Source organism: Leptosomus discolor, chromosome 4 (genome assembly GCF_034619465.1).
Source record: "Leptosomus discolor isolate bLepDis1 chromosome 4, bLepDis1.hap2, whole genome shotgun sequence".
Lineage (NCBI taxonomy): Eukaryota > Metazoa > Chordata > Aves > Leptosomiformes > Leptosomidae > Leptosomus > Leptosomus discolor.
Window position 1 is genome coordinate 46,197,406 of NC_141394.1, and position 15,385 is coordinate 46,212,790.

The 15,385-nt window shown below is 41.5% G+C and overlaps 1 protein-coding gene across 1 annotated transcript in view; it reads left to right on the top strand.

Annotated features, from left to right (window-relative positions):
- The window catches only part of SH3D19 (SH3 domain containing 19), a 67,929-nt gene that overhangs the window by 22,982 nt on the left and 29,562 nt on the right, over positions 1-15,385 (top strand). The window contains exons 6-9 of the mRNA XM_086464811.1: positions 3,460-3,502; positions 4,747-4,894; positions 5,128-5,329; positions 5,941-6,933. Coding sequence (XP_086320937.1) covers positions 3,460-3,502; positions 4,747-4,894; positions 5,128-5,329; positions 5,941-6,933 — 1,386 coding nt within the window. The remainder of the gene's footprint in view (positions 1-3,459; positions 3,503-4,746; positions 4,895-5,127; positions 5,330-5,940; positions 6,934-15,385) is intronic.

Consider the following 15,385-nt stretch of genomic DNA (forward strand, 5'->3'; position numbering starts at 1 on the left):
CTTGCTTAAATTTTATTATACTAGGTTAGACACATTTAGATGCCTCATTGATACTAATGGAAATAGTGACAATGTTATGAGTTTGTTTGACTTTTTTTTTCTTTCCCCTGAGACCAATGAAGTTATAAGATTAAAAAGTGTGGAGTTTATGCACTGAGTTTTTCCTCTCCCACCCCTTCTTTTACTGCTTTGTTTACCTTTTACTTAAAAACTAGTAAGCATATGCTTCTGGAAATGTCAACAGTTCTCACCTCGAGCATTTGTTAGTGTGGAAGTTGAGGAGCCAGCTGTCTTCAGTTATCAAGTGTGTAAACCAGCGTTGAAATACATTTCCATTGACTCCTCTGATGGAAGAAAGGCTTTTTAAATCTTAAAGCTGTCATAATTTGAAATCTGGTGGAAAAATTAATAGCATACTTTTTCAAGGCAATCCACAAAGGGAATGAAAAATAGACTTAGAGGATCAAAAGACCACAAGGCCAGAAAAATGGCTGTGGGTGTTTTTGTTTTTAAATCAGGTGTGTGCTGTATTTTAAAAATTCATGTCTTCTCTCATACTTTTTAATTTAAATTCATTTATTTTAAAATGGTAAAGGAATAAAAGTTGTGCAAGTCTGGGGACAAAGATTATTTAGAAAGTTTATATTTTCTTTTCCCTAGCATTTGTGGCACTCCAAGGAATATGTGAGAGCAGAAGATGCAGTAGCTTTTACCTCTGCTCCTACTGTGGATTTAAGAGCTTCCAAAACAAAAGATGTTCTAAAAGTGTGGTTGTAACAACAATGTGACAGCAAAAAGAGGGCAGCAGTTGATCGAAGGGGGGAAGAACTTTGTCAAGGTCCTTAAAAAAGAAATGTTCATATTAAATGTTTATGTACACGGCCATGGAAGTAGCTTGATCCCATAAATGCCTGGGAGATTTTTATTTTTTTTCAAACAGAATGAGCACACTCTGAGAACATGTGGTGGCTTGGATATTAGCCCTTTCGAAGAGACAGATTTAGATCTACCAGTAAAGTTATTTTTATGTAACTATTTTAAATGTGTTGCTTTCAGGTGAGTTTACTTGTTTCCTTGAAATTTGGTGTTTGATGGGTTACACAGATGCCTCACTGGAGGTTTTTTGCCTATGTTAAGAAAGGAAAAAGGTCTTTCAGACTGTTTTTAGGTTTTTCTTATTTGTTTTGATAACTTCCATAAATAGAAGTACATTCAGAGTCTCACAGAAGAAGACAGCGTGTAGAATTTATCTAGAAATGAAGAAAGAATGAAAGAATTTGACAGGTTTATCAATTCAGTTTTACATCCTTCGTTAATTAGCTTTTTTTTCTAATGCCATTATCCTTGTAATTCAGCTATACCCCAAGCAGTTACATTGAATACATTTACCAAATGAACACTTTCTTCCATCCTCTTTGCGAAAGTAATCTTGGAATTGGTTGGTTTGGGTCAGGTTTTGTTTTTTTTTTCCCTTTAATGTGTATTTTAGATCAATGCTGTGTTAAGATCTCTGAAGAAGAAAGGGAAGGTGAGGTATAAGGGATTTTTATTTACTTATTTTAGCCAAACAATTTTTACAGAACTGGTTTAGGAGATGGGCAATCCTGCCTGAAACTTTGAGGTGTGTCTCTTATTGGGATAAACTTGCCTGCCTATGCCTCTTCGGTAGGTAGGAGTATAAATTATCGTAGAATCTTAAAACTGTTTCAGTTGGAAGAGACCTTCAAGACCATAGAGTCCAACCTTTGTCCTAGCTTTATCAACACCACTAAACCATGTCTCTAAGCACAACATCTACCCATCTCTTAAACACCTCCAGGGATGGTGACTCCACCACCTCCCTGAGCAGGCTGTTCCAATGCCTGGCAACCCTTTCTGTGAAGAAATTCTTCCTAATATCCAGCCTGATCCTCCCCTGATGCAGCTTAAGGCCATTTCCCCTTGTTCTACCACTTGTTACTATTGATCCCAGCTTTTTTCCATCTGTATTAACTCCTCAGTGTAACCCGTTATTTTTGGAAGGGAAAAAGCCCAGACGCAAATAAACCATGATTTTAAACTAAATAAAGCATTAAAAGAGATTTGACTTCCCTCTCCTCATTCCTACAGTGGCTCTTTGTTGAGCCATACAGTGGACATTTCCATATTCAGTTATATTCTTCATGGTTAATTTATTGCAAGGGCAACTTCTAAACAGCCATTGTTAAAATCAGCATGAGACTAGAAATAAAATCTGCTTTTATTTTAGTTTTTTAAAGCACTATATTATGAATAGACATTATGGTTGTCCTCTTACAACACTGGCACGTTCACTGTCCTTGTGTGACTAACCCATTTGATCATGGTTTCTGGCACTCTAAAGCCTTGGTTTGTTCTCCTTCACCTCCTCTTCCTCTTCTGTAACCCCTTCTTTTTTTCCTCTAGCACTCATGAATAGTGCACATCAAAAATGCCCTGTGGAAGAGGTATGTCTGACACAAAACTATGCAACTCTTGAATCAAGTGTGCTTTGCTGATTTCAGCTAATGATTCTGTGATGGAACAGGAACAGCATGATTGTTAGCTTTTGCACAATACGACTCTACCACTTGCTAAATTGCACTTTCTATGCAAAAATTTGTCCCTTGGATAACTTCCTTTTCTCTCTAAAGGAATCAAAATGAAAATATAATGTGGCCATTGAAAAAATTATTTAAATATAAATATGGCAAAAATAGAAAAATGAAGAAGTCAGGATTTGCTTATTTTATATAACTTAAATCACATGGTTTGGAAAGAAAAATAATGCTGACTTTTAATCCACAGGTGGTTAAACCTTACGAAATTTCTAGCTGGGAACATTTAATTTTTTTCTTTTTACATAAAGGGGAGTGAAACACCTTCTTAGATTTTGTGCCTTAGTACTTTTCCCCTCTCCAAAGCAAACAAAGAGACATTAAAAAAAGATTAAGGAACATGTCTCAGAAATGAGCCATCAAAAGCAATGCCAGATGAGTTTAACACTTCTTTTTGTTTTGTTCATGGATTATTTTAACTAAAGAAAAAGAAGTTTCAGGCTAGGGTGACCACAATGCAGAATGCAGGATTGTTCATGGATTATTTTAACTAAAGAAAAAGAAGTTTCAGGCTAGGGTGACCACAATACAGAATGCAGGAACACGTGGTGAGGAAGAAGAAAGGGGACAGGACCGTCTCTTGGTGGTAACTTTGGCATAGAGTGACTTAAACTGATTATGAAACTGCACCCTAAACCTTTTAAAAACTTCTCCATGTATTTAATACAAATAATTTATTTTTTTAAACTTGGCCACCCTTAAAATCTGGAATTTATGATCAGATGCTGTATGTTCTCCATTTTATTGATAGTGGATTGGTAAGGGCTCTGCTATTATCCTCAACTTATTGCTGTGACAGTATATTTTAACCTCTTCAAAACTTTTCTTTCTTTTCTTTAAATAGCTTCTCGGACCTCTAGCCATAGCGAACAGCAGAGAGATAGAAGGTATGATGCTGTTATTTATATTGCAATTAGGTGTTACTGTAAAACCTGTTAGATTGTGTCACAGTATTACTTTTTTGTGGCTTTCTCCTCTAGTTTTTTTTTTTTTCCTTCTCTCTATTCTTAGTGTGTTTAAAAATAAATTAGACTTGGATTAAAATACAAATAGTGTGGTTCTTAAGCACGGAGTAGGTTAAGATTTTGAGGAGTTTTCTCATCAACTTTTGTATGTGTCCTTAAAAAAAGCCAACCATCAAACCTCTGCAGAACTGTTTTACTTTCCTGACATGTGTTTACAGGATCACTTCACAAAGGAAATAAGCACACTTTCAGGTCTCCTTCCAGTTTCTCAAAGGGTTTTGAGAAAGGAGGCCACCAACCTGGATAGCTGGTGAACTGAGTCTGCTGCTGAACTGAGTCTGCTGCTATTTCAGATGTGAAAGAACTGTAGCCTTTTTTTTTTTTTTTTTTTTTTTAATTCTTTTTACAACCATTTTGGAAGTTATGCTTCTGCAGATTTTTTCTGTCAGCAGACAGAGGCTTCTGTAGCAGACCCTTCATCTACTCACAAAACTCACTTCTCAATGTATTTTGTATGAGACTCTGGATTGATCAGTGGTGCTCTGCAGGCCATGGTCTGGGAACATGGGCCGTCACTGCAGCTTACGCTCTAAAGCAGTTGTTACAGTGATAAAACAGGGGCAGTACCTACGAGTCCTTAACTGTCACGGAGGTCCCTATTGTACTAGATGCTGCAAGCAAAGGCCCTGTCCCAAAGGCCTTGTCAGGCTTGCTCTGCCCAACTTCAGCACAGTGGGAGATTTCCCTAGAGGTCTGAGGATAGACGAGCTTTTAGGTAGCCAGCCAGAAGCAGTTTTAACTATCCTACTGTTTTCACATTGTAGCAGGCTAAGGGCAAACACATGATTAGTTCTCATTATCCTGTGAAGACTAAGACTTCTTCCGTCTAATTGAGTTACAATTTGTGTTTAAGTACTTTAAGCATGTAAATTATTTTACTGAAGCCAATAAACCTAGTTTTTGGCTTAGGCATTTAATTAGGTGCTTTGAATGGAAGCCTAAGTGCTTGTAGAAAGGTCAGGTAAGTTACTTTGAACATCTTTGGTTAAATCAAAAAGACCTGAGCTATTTTGAATTCCCATGCTAAGAAAACCTTTGACTTTTATACTTAAAAGAACTATTTTTAAATGTTTTAGGTAATTATTCCCCCTTGCCTTAATTTCCAGGCGTCCTGAAATTACAATAGTTGCTGCTGAACCCCTCCGGCCATCCTCCTGGTTTCCAGGTGCAAGCCCTGTCACTCCTCATGGATTAGGATTCCCTTCTGCTTCATCTCATGCTCAGTGGAGGAGAAATGAGCGTATTCCAGCTGAGGTGAGTGTGAAGTTACATGAGGTGTGTTTGATTTATGAAGGTAAAAAGCACGTTAATTTAGAGAGGAACAGAGTTTTTGCTTGCTTAGGCTTACGTTACATTGAATAAAAGACTATAGCAGTGTTCTCTTCCTCTGAATATGTTTATTTAGTATTTTTAAATTTATATGCTTTTTTCTTTTTTTAAAGGATCACATCTGGATGTACATTAATATTTATATTTCTGTTTTGTAGCTTCCACCATCATATGAGCAGGTGATAAAAGAAATCAGTCAAGTGCAAGTCAATACAACAAATAACAATAATGCTGCTGCTCCTAGACATACCACTACTTCTGCAACACAAACTGACTTTCCAGAGGAATTAATCAGCCATTTGCCAGGGAGTAATGTAAAAACTAGTGTGCCTGCACACTGGGAGTCTGCAGGCTATCCAGGTGAGGCTGGTTTGGATTTCTCATTGATGAAAACCTTACTCTCTCGCCTGAAGGTGTTCTTTATTGTTGGTCTGTGAAGCATTTAATAAGAACAACAGTTAAATTTCTGTGAATGATTACTGCTGTAAAATGCTGTAAAAATCTTCTCTTCTGAAGAACTACCATTGCATTAATGGTCAGACTAATGTTGGATCTTGAAAGCTTTGCTCGGTTCAGCCATAATGGCAATTGCTTTGGGGCCAGAGGACCTCAGATGTCCAATCAGAGTAGCGACAGTGTTACACATTCAGACTGAAAAGTGTGCAAACCAAGCTGGGGAAGTTACTGTACTATTCTTGGGTTTGGATGTTGCTTGCTTGTCCCTCATGCTGTAAGCTAACAAGTAGTTTTGAACTCACAACATGTAGATACCATCCATTTCAGCAATCTGCAATTTCTTCCTAGAGTTCATATATTTTTTCCTTCATCCTTTTAGAAAAGGAGCTACAGTTTCATAAGCAGCAGTAAGTTCTGAATGAAAACCATTGTGTTTACCATCCTGATAGCTGACAAAAAATTACATAAATAAAGTGTTCTGGAACAGATAACTGAAACCTTTTCTTTTCTGTTAGCAGGGCAGAATCCTCTTAAACCTCCTAGGCCTTCTGCATCTCTCCTGAATAGATCTCCTTCAGAAAATGAGAATCCCTTAATAGTCTTTGAAATTTCTGAAGCTCAGAGGTGCCAAGAAAATCCCAATGCTGTGATATGTCCTGTGCCAAAGCCAAGATCGAGAAGCAATCTCAGACCTGTGGTCAAAAATACTGAAAGTAAGATAGACAATGGAGAAGTGAACCAGTTTACCACCAAAAGGCAGCAACCTCCAATTCAGCAGGCAGCTGTCTTAGATGACAGCTTACTAGACAATCACTTGGCGATGGACAGCATGAGTACAGAAAAGAGCCAAAATAGTATTGTTTCAAGGATCAAAGTTTTTGAATCCCAAGGAACTAATGATACCTCAGGATTATCAAAAAAGCCAGAAATTGCCCCTCGTTCGTTCACCCCAAGACCTGTTACAGCGAAGAAGCCAGTAGTTGCTCCAAAGCCAGGGGTAAGCAGAATTTCAGGAGACTGGGATGCATGGACAGAAAGCAAATTAACAACTTCAAAGGAATTGCAGCCTCAACCTGACGTAGCTGGGAGCAGTGTTGTAACCAAACCTGAACTGCCAAAGAAGCCAAAACCTGGCCTTGTTAAAAGTAGTAGTAGCGATTTTCTTGATGCAAGGAGTGGATCAGTTGCAGAGAACAGCAATGGACAAAAGAAATTTCCTGTTCCTGCTCCAAGACCTCTTGTTCCTAAAAAGTCACATTATGCAGAAAATCCTGCCCTTTCTTTGGCCTCACTAAAACCTACTGCTGCTCCCCCACGGGCTTCCGTATCTGCCCAGGAAAAAGTTTTCAAGTCTCTGGGGGAATTGTCACCTGCAGCCAACTCCTCAGCACCTGCTTTGCAAAATAAATTAGATGTGGAAGGCGATCTGATCAGTTTTGATGATGACGTTTTGCCCCTAAGTCCAGCTAGTGTAGTTAGAGATGGCATCCGTTCTGAAGCAGCAGCAGGTAAGAAGACTTTTTTTTAAACTGTCACTGTGGTTACTCTTTGCAGGTGTATGATCTTGTGTGAGTAATGTCTACCTGTCTTGACAGGTTGATGTGCATATATGAAATTATTGGTTTTCTATTATGTCAAGATCGCTATGAAATTACTTGGATTTTCAGACTCGGGAGGTTTCAAAGCTATATAAATCTCAGAACTTGCCTGCTGGATTTATTACATGATTACTAAAATAATGATAGAAGACTTGATGTTATATGCTAGTTGTCACCTCCAAAATGTATCACAATTCTCTCTGGGGAACTTGGGACATCTTATCTCTCACCATCTAATCTGTCTAATTTATTTGAGTGACTGCAGTTCTGTAGTGGAAACCTAGTCATCTGGTCATCCAGAGAAGCAGCAATGTTTGTTGCTTTTAGGGAAACTTGTGATCAAACATACTCTGTCCATCTCACCAGTGCCTACTTATTTTCTCTTTCCTGTCTTTGTGTCATGTCATACGACTGTATGCTTGTTACATAACTTCAATTTTTTTCTAATAAGTGAAAATAATTATTTCATATGGATAGATTAATTACTATAACTGTATCCCTTTCATAAACTTTGTTTGGTTCCATTAAGCACTTAGGGTTGATTTTTTTAATGCTGTTTTATGTAGATTAAGACACAGGTGTGTGTTGGGATGTCATTAAATTTTATACCAATAGGTTTTTACCTCTTAATATTCACGTATGTCCTGATTTAGCTTACCAGACCCGTTGGAACCCAGGGAGAGTTCTGCTCTAAAAATAGACGGTGTTTCATACAAAATGCTTGTTTAAGGGACTATGATTTTTAACCTTTTCTTTTAACCTCATTTATCATTAAACTTCTCAGCTTTCTGAAAAGAGAAGCATAGATACTGTGTAGTTGTCACAGATATTGATTGTTAACAAGTGCAATTTCTTCACAGTTTGTGGATTATATGGTTAGATGAAGTTCTGATTTGTTACTGTTTCTCCTCTGTATTGGCATAAAAACACCAAAGCAGATGTAGAATGTCCCTTAGAGCCCCAAACTGTTAAGATCAGTATGTACGGCCACACAGATTGCAGGGGAGTTTATGAAAGCAGTGAAATAAGGCAACAGAAGACCCTGCAGGAGAGGTAAGTAGCTCAACATGGATACAAGTCCATTTTTTCTTGGACTGACATATTCGAGGAGCACTGCAGAAGCTGTACCAAATCTGGAAGGGGGCAGGAGTACAAGGTGACTGGAGAGTTGTTTTGTGCTTAAGGAATTGTATGACTCGCAGTGTCTAGCTGGGAACAGAGTCATGATCATCATGTCTGGAGACTGGAGTTGTGGAACAGCCACTGTGCATATGATGGTTTTAGAAGAAAGTTAGAAGCATGAGGGATGACTCTTGTTTTCCATGCATTTAGGGTAAAACTTGTAGTTTCAGTAATTTTATTTTGATTAATAGATGCAACAAACAGAGGGAAAATGTAACTGTACTAAGTAGTAGGCAAGAAAAGAGAATACTTACATTTTGAAAGTGCATAAGAAGGAAAATTATGTTTTGGCTATCTTCACTAAAAGACTGCCTTTCCCTCAACCTGGAAAAATTAAATAACATTAATTCTTCTGTTAAATCAGAGGTTGAGTGATCCCAAATGAAAGTCACCTGAAAAAACAGCTTTCGTAATGAAGTGGTAAGAATGTCAGTCTTCATCTTTCTGTTTGGTGTCCTAGGTGTTTTTCTTGATTTAATGAAGAAGAAAATACTTTCCATTCTCATGGTTAACAGAAGAATTATCCAGATAATAGTCTCCTGAGTTCTTGAGTTGCCTGTCCATGATTTTATTCATTCAATAAAATGGCATCTTTACTGCAACCCCTTCTTACCTACTAAAGACAAAAAGGTCTGACAGCGTTATCACTTTATTACACTGTAAAATTAGGATTCATTCCAGATTGTTGCAGGCATTTGTGAGCTCAAGATCATATCTTGTACTCTTGATTACTAATGCCATGCTATGTCTTGACAAAGCATCCACAAGAAGAACACTGGCTTTCTGAAAAATGAGGCAACACGGAGCACTAACACTAGCTATTTCTCATGTTCCCATAGGAACAGCTTAGGATTCACAAGATGAATCTACGGTAAAATGTTTTGTAAAGGCAGGAAGAGAAGCTCTAATCTTGCTCCCAGTTCCTCAGACCTTTACATTTCTTACATATTTGTCATTGTCATTACTTAGCAAAATGACAGTGCTCTGCTTGTTGTTATGGCAACCATAGGAGAGGAAGAAGGCTTTTATGCCGTGGTGTTTGAAACTAAGCCCCAACAGCTTGTTTGTCAAAGAGCACTGTTACATCACAGATTACAGTGTTCACAAAACTTTTTTTTTTTTTTCTGATATGACACAAACGTGTCTGGTACTTAGACTAATGTAAATGGAACTGGATGGATCGATCACTGCTACTGCGAATGCCTGATGCAAAAGTGAGAAGGTGAAGCGTTCAGCTGATGATGGGGAGGGTGCAGAAGTTGAAGTGAGCATATGAATGAAAATGTGAAACAAGCAAAACAAATTCAGAGTCTATACAACAATTTAGCTGACATAAGACATCAGCTTCCTCTTAACAGAAGGCTACTGTCTCCACAGTACTGAAAGATATTTGAATATTATTTATGTGCTAAGATCAAGTGTCAGTGTTTAACTGATTGTTTAACTACCAAAGCTAGCTGCGTGGTTGTCTTTCAACTTGTCATGGTTCAGGCCCAGCTGGCAACAAAGCACCATGCAGCTCAGGTAAAAGCTTGTGGGCTGAGATAAGGACAGTTCAGTGAAACAACACAGGGAGAGAAGAAACAACAGCAATAACAGCAGTGCTACTGAAATAACAGAGAAAGGGAGTGACACAACGTGACTGCTCTGCACCCTGATGCTCGCCACCTTCCCGAGCTGTGCATGCTCCCCCAGTTGCTCCCCCCTTATATACTGGGCATGAGGTCAGTATGGTATGGAATCCCCTCAGCTAGTTTTCAGCTGTCCTTGCTGTGCCCCCTGACAGCTTCTTGTGAAAATTAACCCTATCCTAGCCAAACCCAGGACATTGTCCCCTTATTCTATACCATCTACGTCATGCCCAGATCCTACACTTTCCAATTATTTACCACTACTTTTCTGTCCTCGATATATATACATATACACAGATATAATCCCCTTAGTCTATGGGCCATCCCTCTAAGCTGTCCACTGAGTTAATTTAATCCATGACTTTAGGGCTCCATTAGATGTAACAGTCCTTCAGGGTAGGAGAGATGGGTTTGGGTTGTTGCACACTGCACATGGAGGTCTCAGCTGGTGTATTTGGCATGGCCCATGCTCACGGTCTGTGGGTTGAAGGTGTTGATCTTGAGGAAGTTGCTGGGCACCAGCTGCTGAAACCAGTTGAAGTTCCATTCCTACTGCCTCTTGCTCGGTTTCATCTAAGTCTATCCTTCTGTGATTTGGGTGATTCTTACTGTAATACCATTGATATGACATACAGCAATTGTGGCAGTAATAACATACAGTGGCAGGGTTATTTAGCAATTAACATCATACAGTTTAATTAACTGGCTATTCTTACCCAAAATTAAATCCCCTGGAGGTGTGTATTGAAATTCCCCATCCTTCCACATCACCCGCCAACTGCATCCAGGTCTTTGAGCAAAAGCAATCCAGTGGATGGGTTTGTCTTTGCCTGCGGCAGGACTAACCCAGACTGTCTTCCCTAACACATTCTTCACATGCACTATGGGGACTTTATCCCCTTCTACAGTATATGGGAGGTTTGATTGGGCAGGGCCAGCTTGACTGATAGATCCTCTAGTGTTTAATAACCAGGTGGCTTCTGCTAAACGTGTATCCCAATGTTTGAAGGTCCCACCCTCCCATTGCTCTCAGTGTAGTTTTTAGCAGACCATTGTATGGTTTGATCTTCCCGGAGGCTGGTGCACGATAGCGGATGTGATATACCCACTCAATGCCATGCTTTTTGGCTCAGGTGTCTATGAGGTTATTTTGGAAATGAGTCACGTTGTCTGACTCAATTTCCTCTGAGGTGCCATGCCCCCACAAGACTTGCTTTTCAAGGCTCAGGATAGTGTTCCAGGCAGTGCCTGGGGCACGGCACATGTTTCCAGCCATCCGGTGGTTGCTTTCACCATTGTAAGTGCATAACACTTGCCTTGGTGGGCTTGTGGGAGTGTGATATAGTCCATCTGCCAGGCCTACCCATATTTATATTTCAGCCATTACCCTCCACACCACAGAGGCTTCAAACACTTGGCTTGCTTGATTGCAGTGCATGTTTCACACTCATGGATAACCTGTGCAATAGTGTCCATGGTCAAGTCCATCCCTCGATCATGAGCCCATCTATATGTTGCATCCCTTCCTTGATGGCCTGAGGTGTCATGGGCCCACTGAGCTACAAATAATTCACCCTTATGTAGCCAGTCCAAATCCATCTGAGCCACTTCAATCTTAGCAGCCTGATCTACCTGTTGGTTGTTTCAACGTTCTTCAGTGGCCTGACTGTTGGGTACCTGGGCATCCATGTGGTGTACTTTCACAACCAGGTTTTCTACCCCAGCAGCAGCATCTTGCCATAATTCAGCAGCCCAGATGGGTTTTCCTCTGCAGTGCCAGTTGCTCGGCTTCCACTGCTGTAACCACCCCCACAGGGCATTTGCCACCATCCATGAGTCAGTACAGAGATAAAGCACTGGTTACCTTTCTCACTCAGCAATAACTAAAGCCAGTTGAATGGCTTTCACCTCTGCAGACTGACTCGATTCACTTTTTTCTTCAGTAGCTTTGGTGACTTGTCATGTGGGACTCCACACAGCAGCCTTCCACCTTTGATGTTTTCTCACAGTGCGACAGGACCGGTCAGTAAACAGGGCATATCGCTTCTCATTATCTGGTAGTTTATTGTATGTGAGGCCTCTTCAGCACGTGTCACCTCCTCCTTGTCCTGTGACATTCCAAAATCTTTGCCTTCTGGCCAGTTTGTGACTACTTCCAAAATTCCTGGGTGGCTAGGGCTCCCTATTCGAGCCCATTGTGTTATCAGTGTGACCCACTTAACTCTATGTGGCATCAATTGCATGGTGTGTTAAGGAGACTCTCCCTTTGAACATCCAGCCCAGCACTGGCAGTCAGGGTGCTAAAAGGAGCTGTGCTTCAGTACCAGCCACTTCCAAGGCCGCTCAAACTCCTTCATGTGCTGCTAATATCTCTTTTTTCAATTGGAGTACAGTGGGCCTCAAATCCTCTGTATCCCTGACTCCAAAACCCTAGGGGTTGGACTCAGGTCTCCTCTGGTGCTTTCTGCCGGAGATTCCAGGTAGGGCTGTTCTTCCTGGCTATGGTGTAGAGCGCTTTTTTAACATCTTGTCCCGCCCGGACTGGCCCAAGGGCTACTGCATGAACAGTCTCCCGTTTCATTTGTTTAAAGGCTTGTCATTGTTTAGGGCCCCATCTGAAATCATTCTTCTTCTGTGTCACTTGATAGAGAGGGCTTACAATCAGACTGTAATCTGGAATGTGCATCCTCCAAAACCCCACAACGCCTAAGAAAGCTTGTGTTTTCTTTTTACTAGCTGGTGGAGACATAGCTACTATCTTGTTGATCACATCAATTGGGATCTGGTGACACCCGTCTTGCCATTTTATTCCTAAAAACTGGATCTCTTGTGCAGGTCCCTTAACCTTACCTTTTTTTTTTTTGGCAAAACTGGCCTTCAGAAGGATTTGAACTGTTTTCTTCCCTTTCTCGAAAACTTTGCTGTGTTGCCCCATATGATGATGTCATCAACGTATTGCAGGTGTTCTGGAGCTTCACCCTGTTCCAGTGTAGTCTGGATCAGTCCATGGCAAATGGCGTGACTGTATTTCCACCCCTGGGGCAGTCGATTCCAGGTGTACTGGACACCCCTCCAAGCGAAAGCAAACTGTGGCCTGCGCTCTGCTGCCAGAGGAATTGAGAAAAATGCATTGGTGGTATCAATTGTGGCGTACCACTTGGCTGCCTTTGACTCCGGTTCATATTGAAGTTCTAACATGTCTGGCACAGCAGCACTCAGCAGCTGCATGACTTTATTCAGGCCATGGTAGCCTACTGTTAGTCTCTACTTTCCATTACATTTTTCCACTGGCCACATGGGGCTGTTAAAGGGTGAGTGAGTTTTGCTGATCACCCCTTGACTCTCCAGTTGACGAATCAGCTTATGGATAGGAATCTGGGAGTCTCAGTTGGTGTGATATTGCTGCCAGAGCACCATTATGGTAGCAGTTGGCACCTGCTGTTCTTCAACCCTCAGCAACCCCACCACAGAAGGATCCTCTGAGAGACCGGGCAAGGTGGACAACTTCAATTTCCTCCGTCTCGGAGGCAGCTATACCAAAGCCCCAACGGTACCCTCTTTGGTCCTTGAAATATCCTCTTCTAAGGTGGTCTATCCCAAGGATGCACGGAGCTCTGGGCTAGTCACAATGGGGTGTTTATGCCACTCATTCCCAGTTAAACTCACTTCAGCTTCCAGTACAGTTAGCTGTTGGGATCCCCCTGCCACACCGGAAAACCAGATGGGTTCTGTCCCTTTATAGTTTGATGGCATTAGCGTACATTGTGCACTGGTGTCTACTAGAGCCTTATATTCCTGTGAGTCTGACATGCCAAGCCATCAAATCCACACAGTCCAATAAACTCAGTTGTCCCTTTCCTCCCCCTGGCTGGAGGCAGGGCCCCTGTAAGCCTGATCAGAGTCACTCACTTCTTGTGAAAATGACTTGTAAGTACCTTCAAGAGGGTCAGAAGAAAGATCTTCTACTCTGCCTGGGGAATTTCCCACTGGAAAGTGGAGTGGCATTTTTCTTGGAAGGATCTCCTTTTGTGTTTGCTTTCCCTCACAACTCATGTATCCGTGCAGCTAGGATCGAAGTGGATTTTCCATCCCACTTCCTTATGTCCTCTCTGTGGTCACACAGGTAAAACCACAGGGTACCCTGTGGTGTGTACCTTCCATATTCTCTCACTTGAGCAGCGGAGAGATACAGGCCCATACAGGTAGGGAGTAGGACATATCCTCTTTGAACTGCTGGAACTCCTGGGTCAGTGCCTCCATGGCTGAGACAGAGGCCTTCAGAGAGAAAGAAAGACTTCCTTCTTATTGCTGGAGTTGGCCAGCCAATTTGTCCACAGTTTATCGCTTGCCTTCTTTCCAGGACATTACTGCCAATGAGTTGGCATACAACAGTGGTGCACTTTATAGAAACTTCAACCACATGGGTTGTGTGCATTGGACTTCATCTGGATCTGTCGGTACCTGCTCATTATCTGGCTCATTATAAATCACTTCCAGCACAGCTAATTCACTCAGATACTGGATACCTCTCTCCATAGTGGTCCACTTGCCTAGGTGACATGTAACATCTTCTTTGAAGGGGTACCTTTCATTCATGCCTGATAGGAGTTGCCTCCAGAGGCTGAGGGCTTGTGTCCATTTTCCTATCACCTTGTCAATGCCCCCTTCCCTGGACAGGAATCCCAGCTGCTTGGCTTCCCTACCCTCTAATTTCAAACTACTGGCCCAGTTATCCCAGCATCGGAGCAGCCAGGTAACAATGTGTTCACCTGGATGGAGGCTGAAATCCTTTTGCATATCTCAGCTCACTCAGGGATAAGGATCTCTGATTCTCTCACTTCCTTCTGTCCTTCTGATGACTCTGGTTCACCTTCATCCCTGACTAGGCAAACTGTGGTTTTTGTGCATTTCTTCTTCTGTATAGGGGCAACTGATACCGGCACAGGTTGCTTCTCTGGTTCAGCCGCAGTGCCTGTTGCTGGGGTTTGAGTAGCCACAGTGCTTGTCACAAGGGTTGGATTGGCTGCAGTGCCTGTTGGTCTGTTCTTAGGTCCAGAGACCTTCTCTTCCCCTTGAGGGTACTGAATAATGTTGAAAAGGGCTTGGTAGGCATGGGCCAGGCCCCAGCACATTCCAGTGATTTATGTCTCTCTGGAATTGCCAGGTTGACAGTGTACTTTTTCCAAATATTTTACTAGTTTTTCAGGATTCTGCACTTGTTCAGGGGTGAAATTCCAAAATGTTGGAGGTGACCACTGTCGTAGGCACTTGCCCATGCTCTTCCACACACCTTGCCTTCACACCATACATAACTATCCAGCCTCGGGGCAGATCTCTGGGTGGTATTCTTAAAAAGTTTTTGTGTAACCCTAAACAAGACCTGGGACATATTCAGGAGACATAGCAATAGGAGCATGCTGGCTTGGGCATCCCAGGGATATTCAGAATTCTCAAAAGCTGTTGTAATTAGCCTGAAGGAGAAAGGGGAGATGAAAGAGCAAGAGAAAGTACCCTCCCCCCCAGGTCTTCCCCATGGATTGATGTGATTG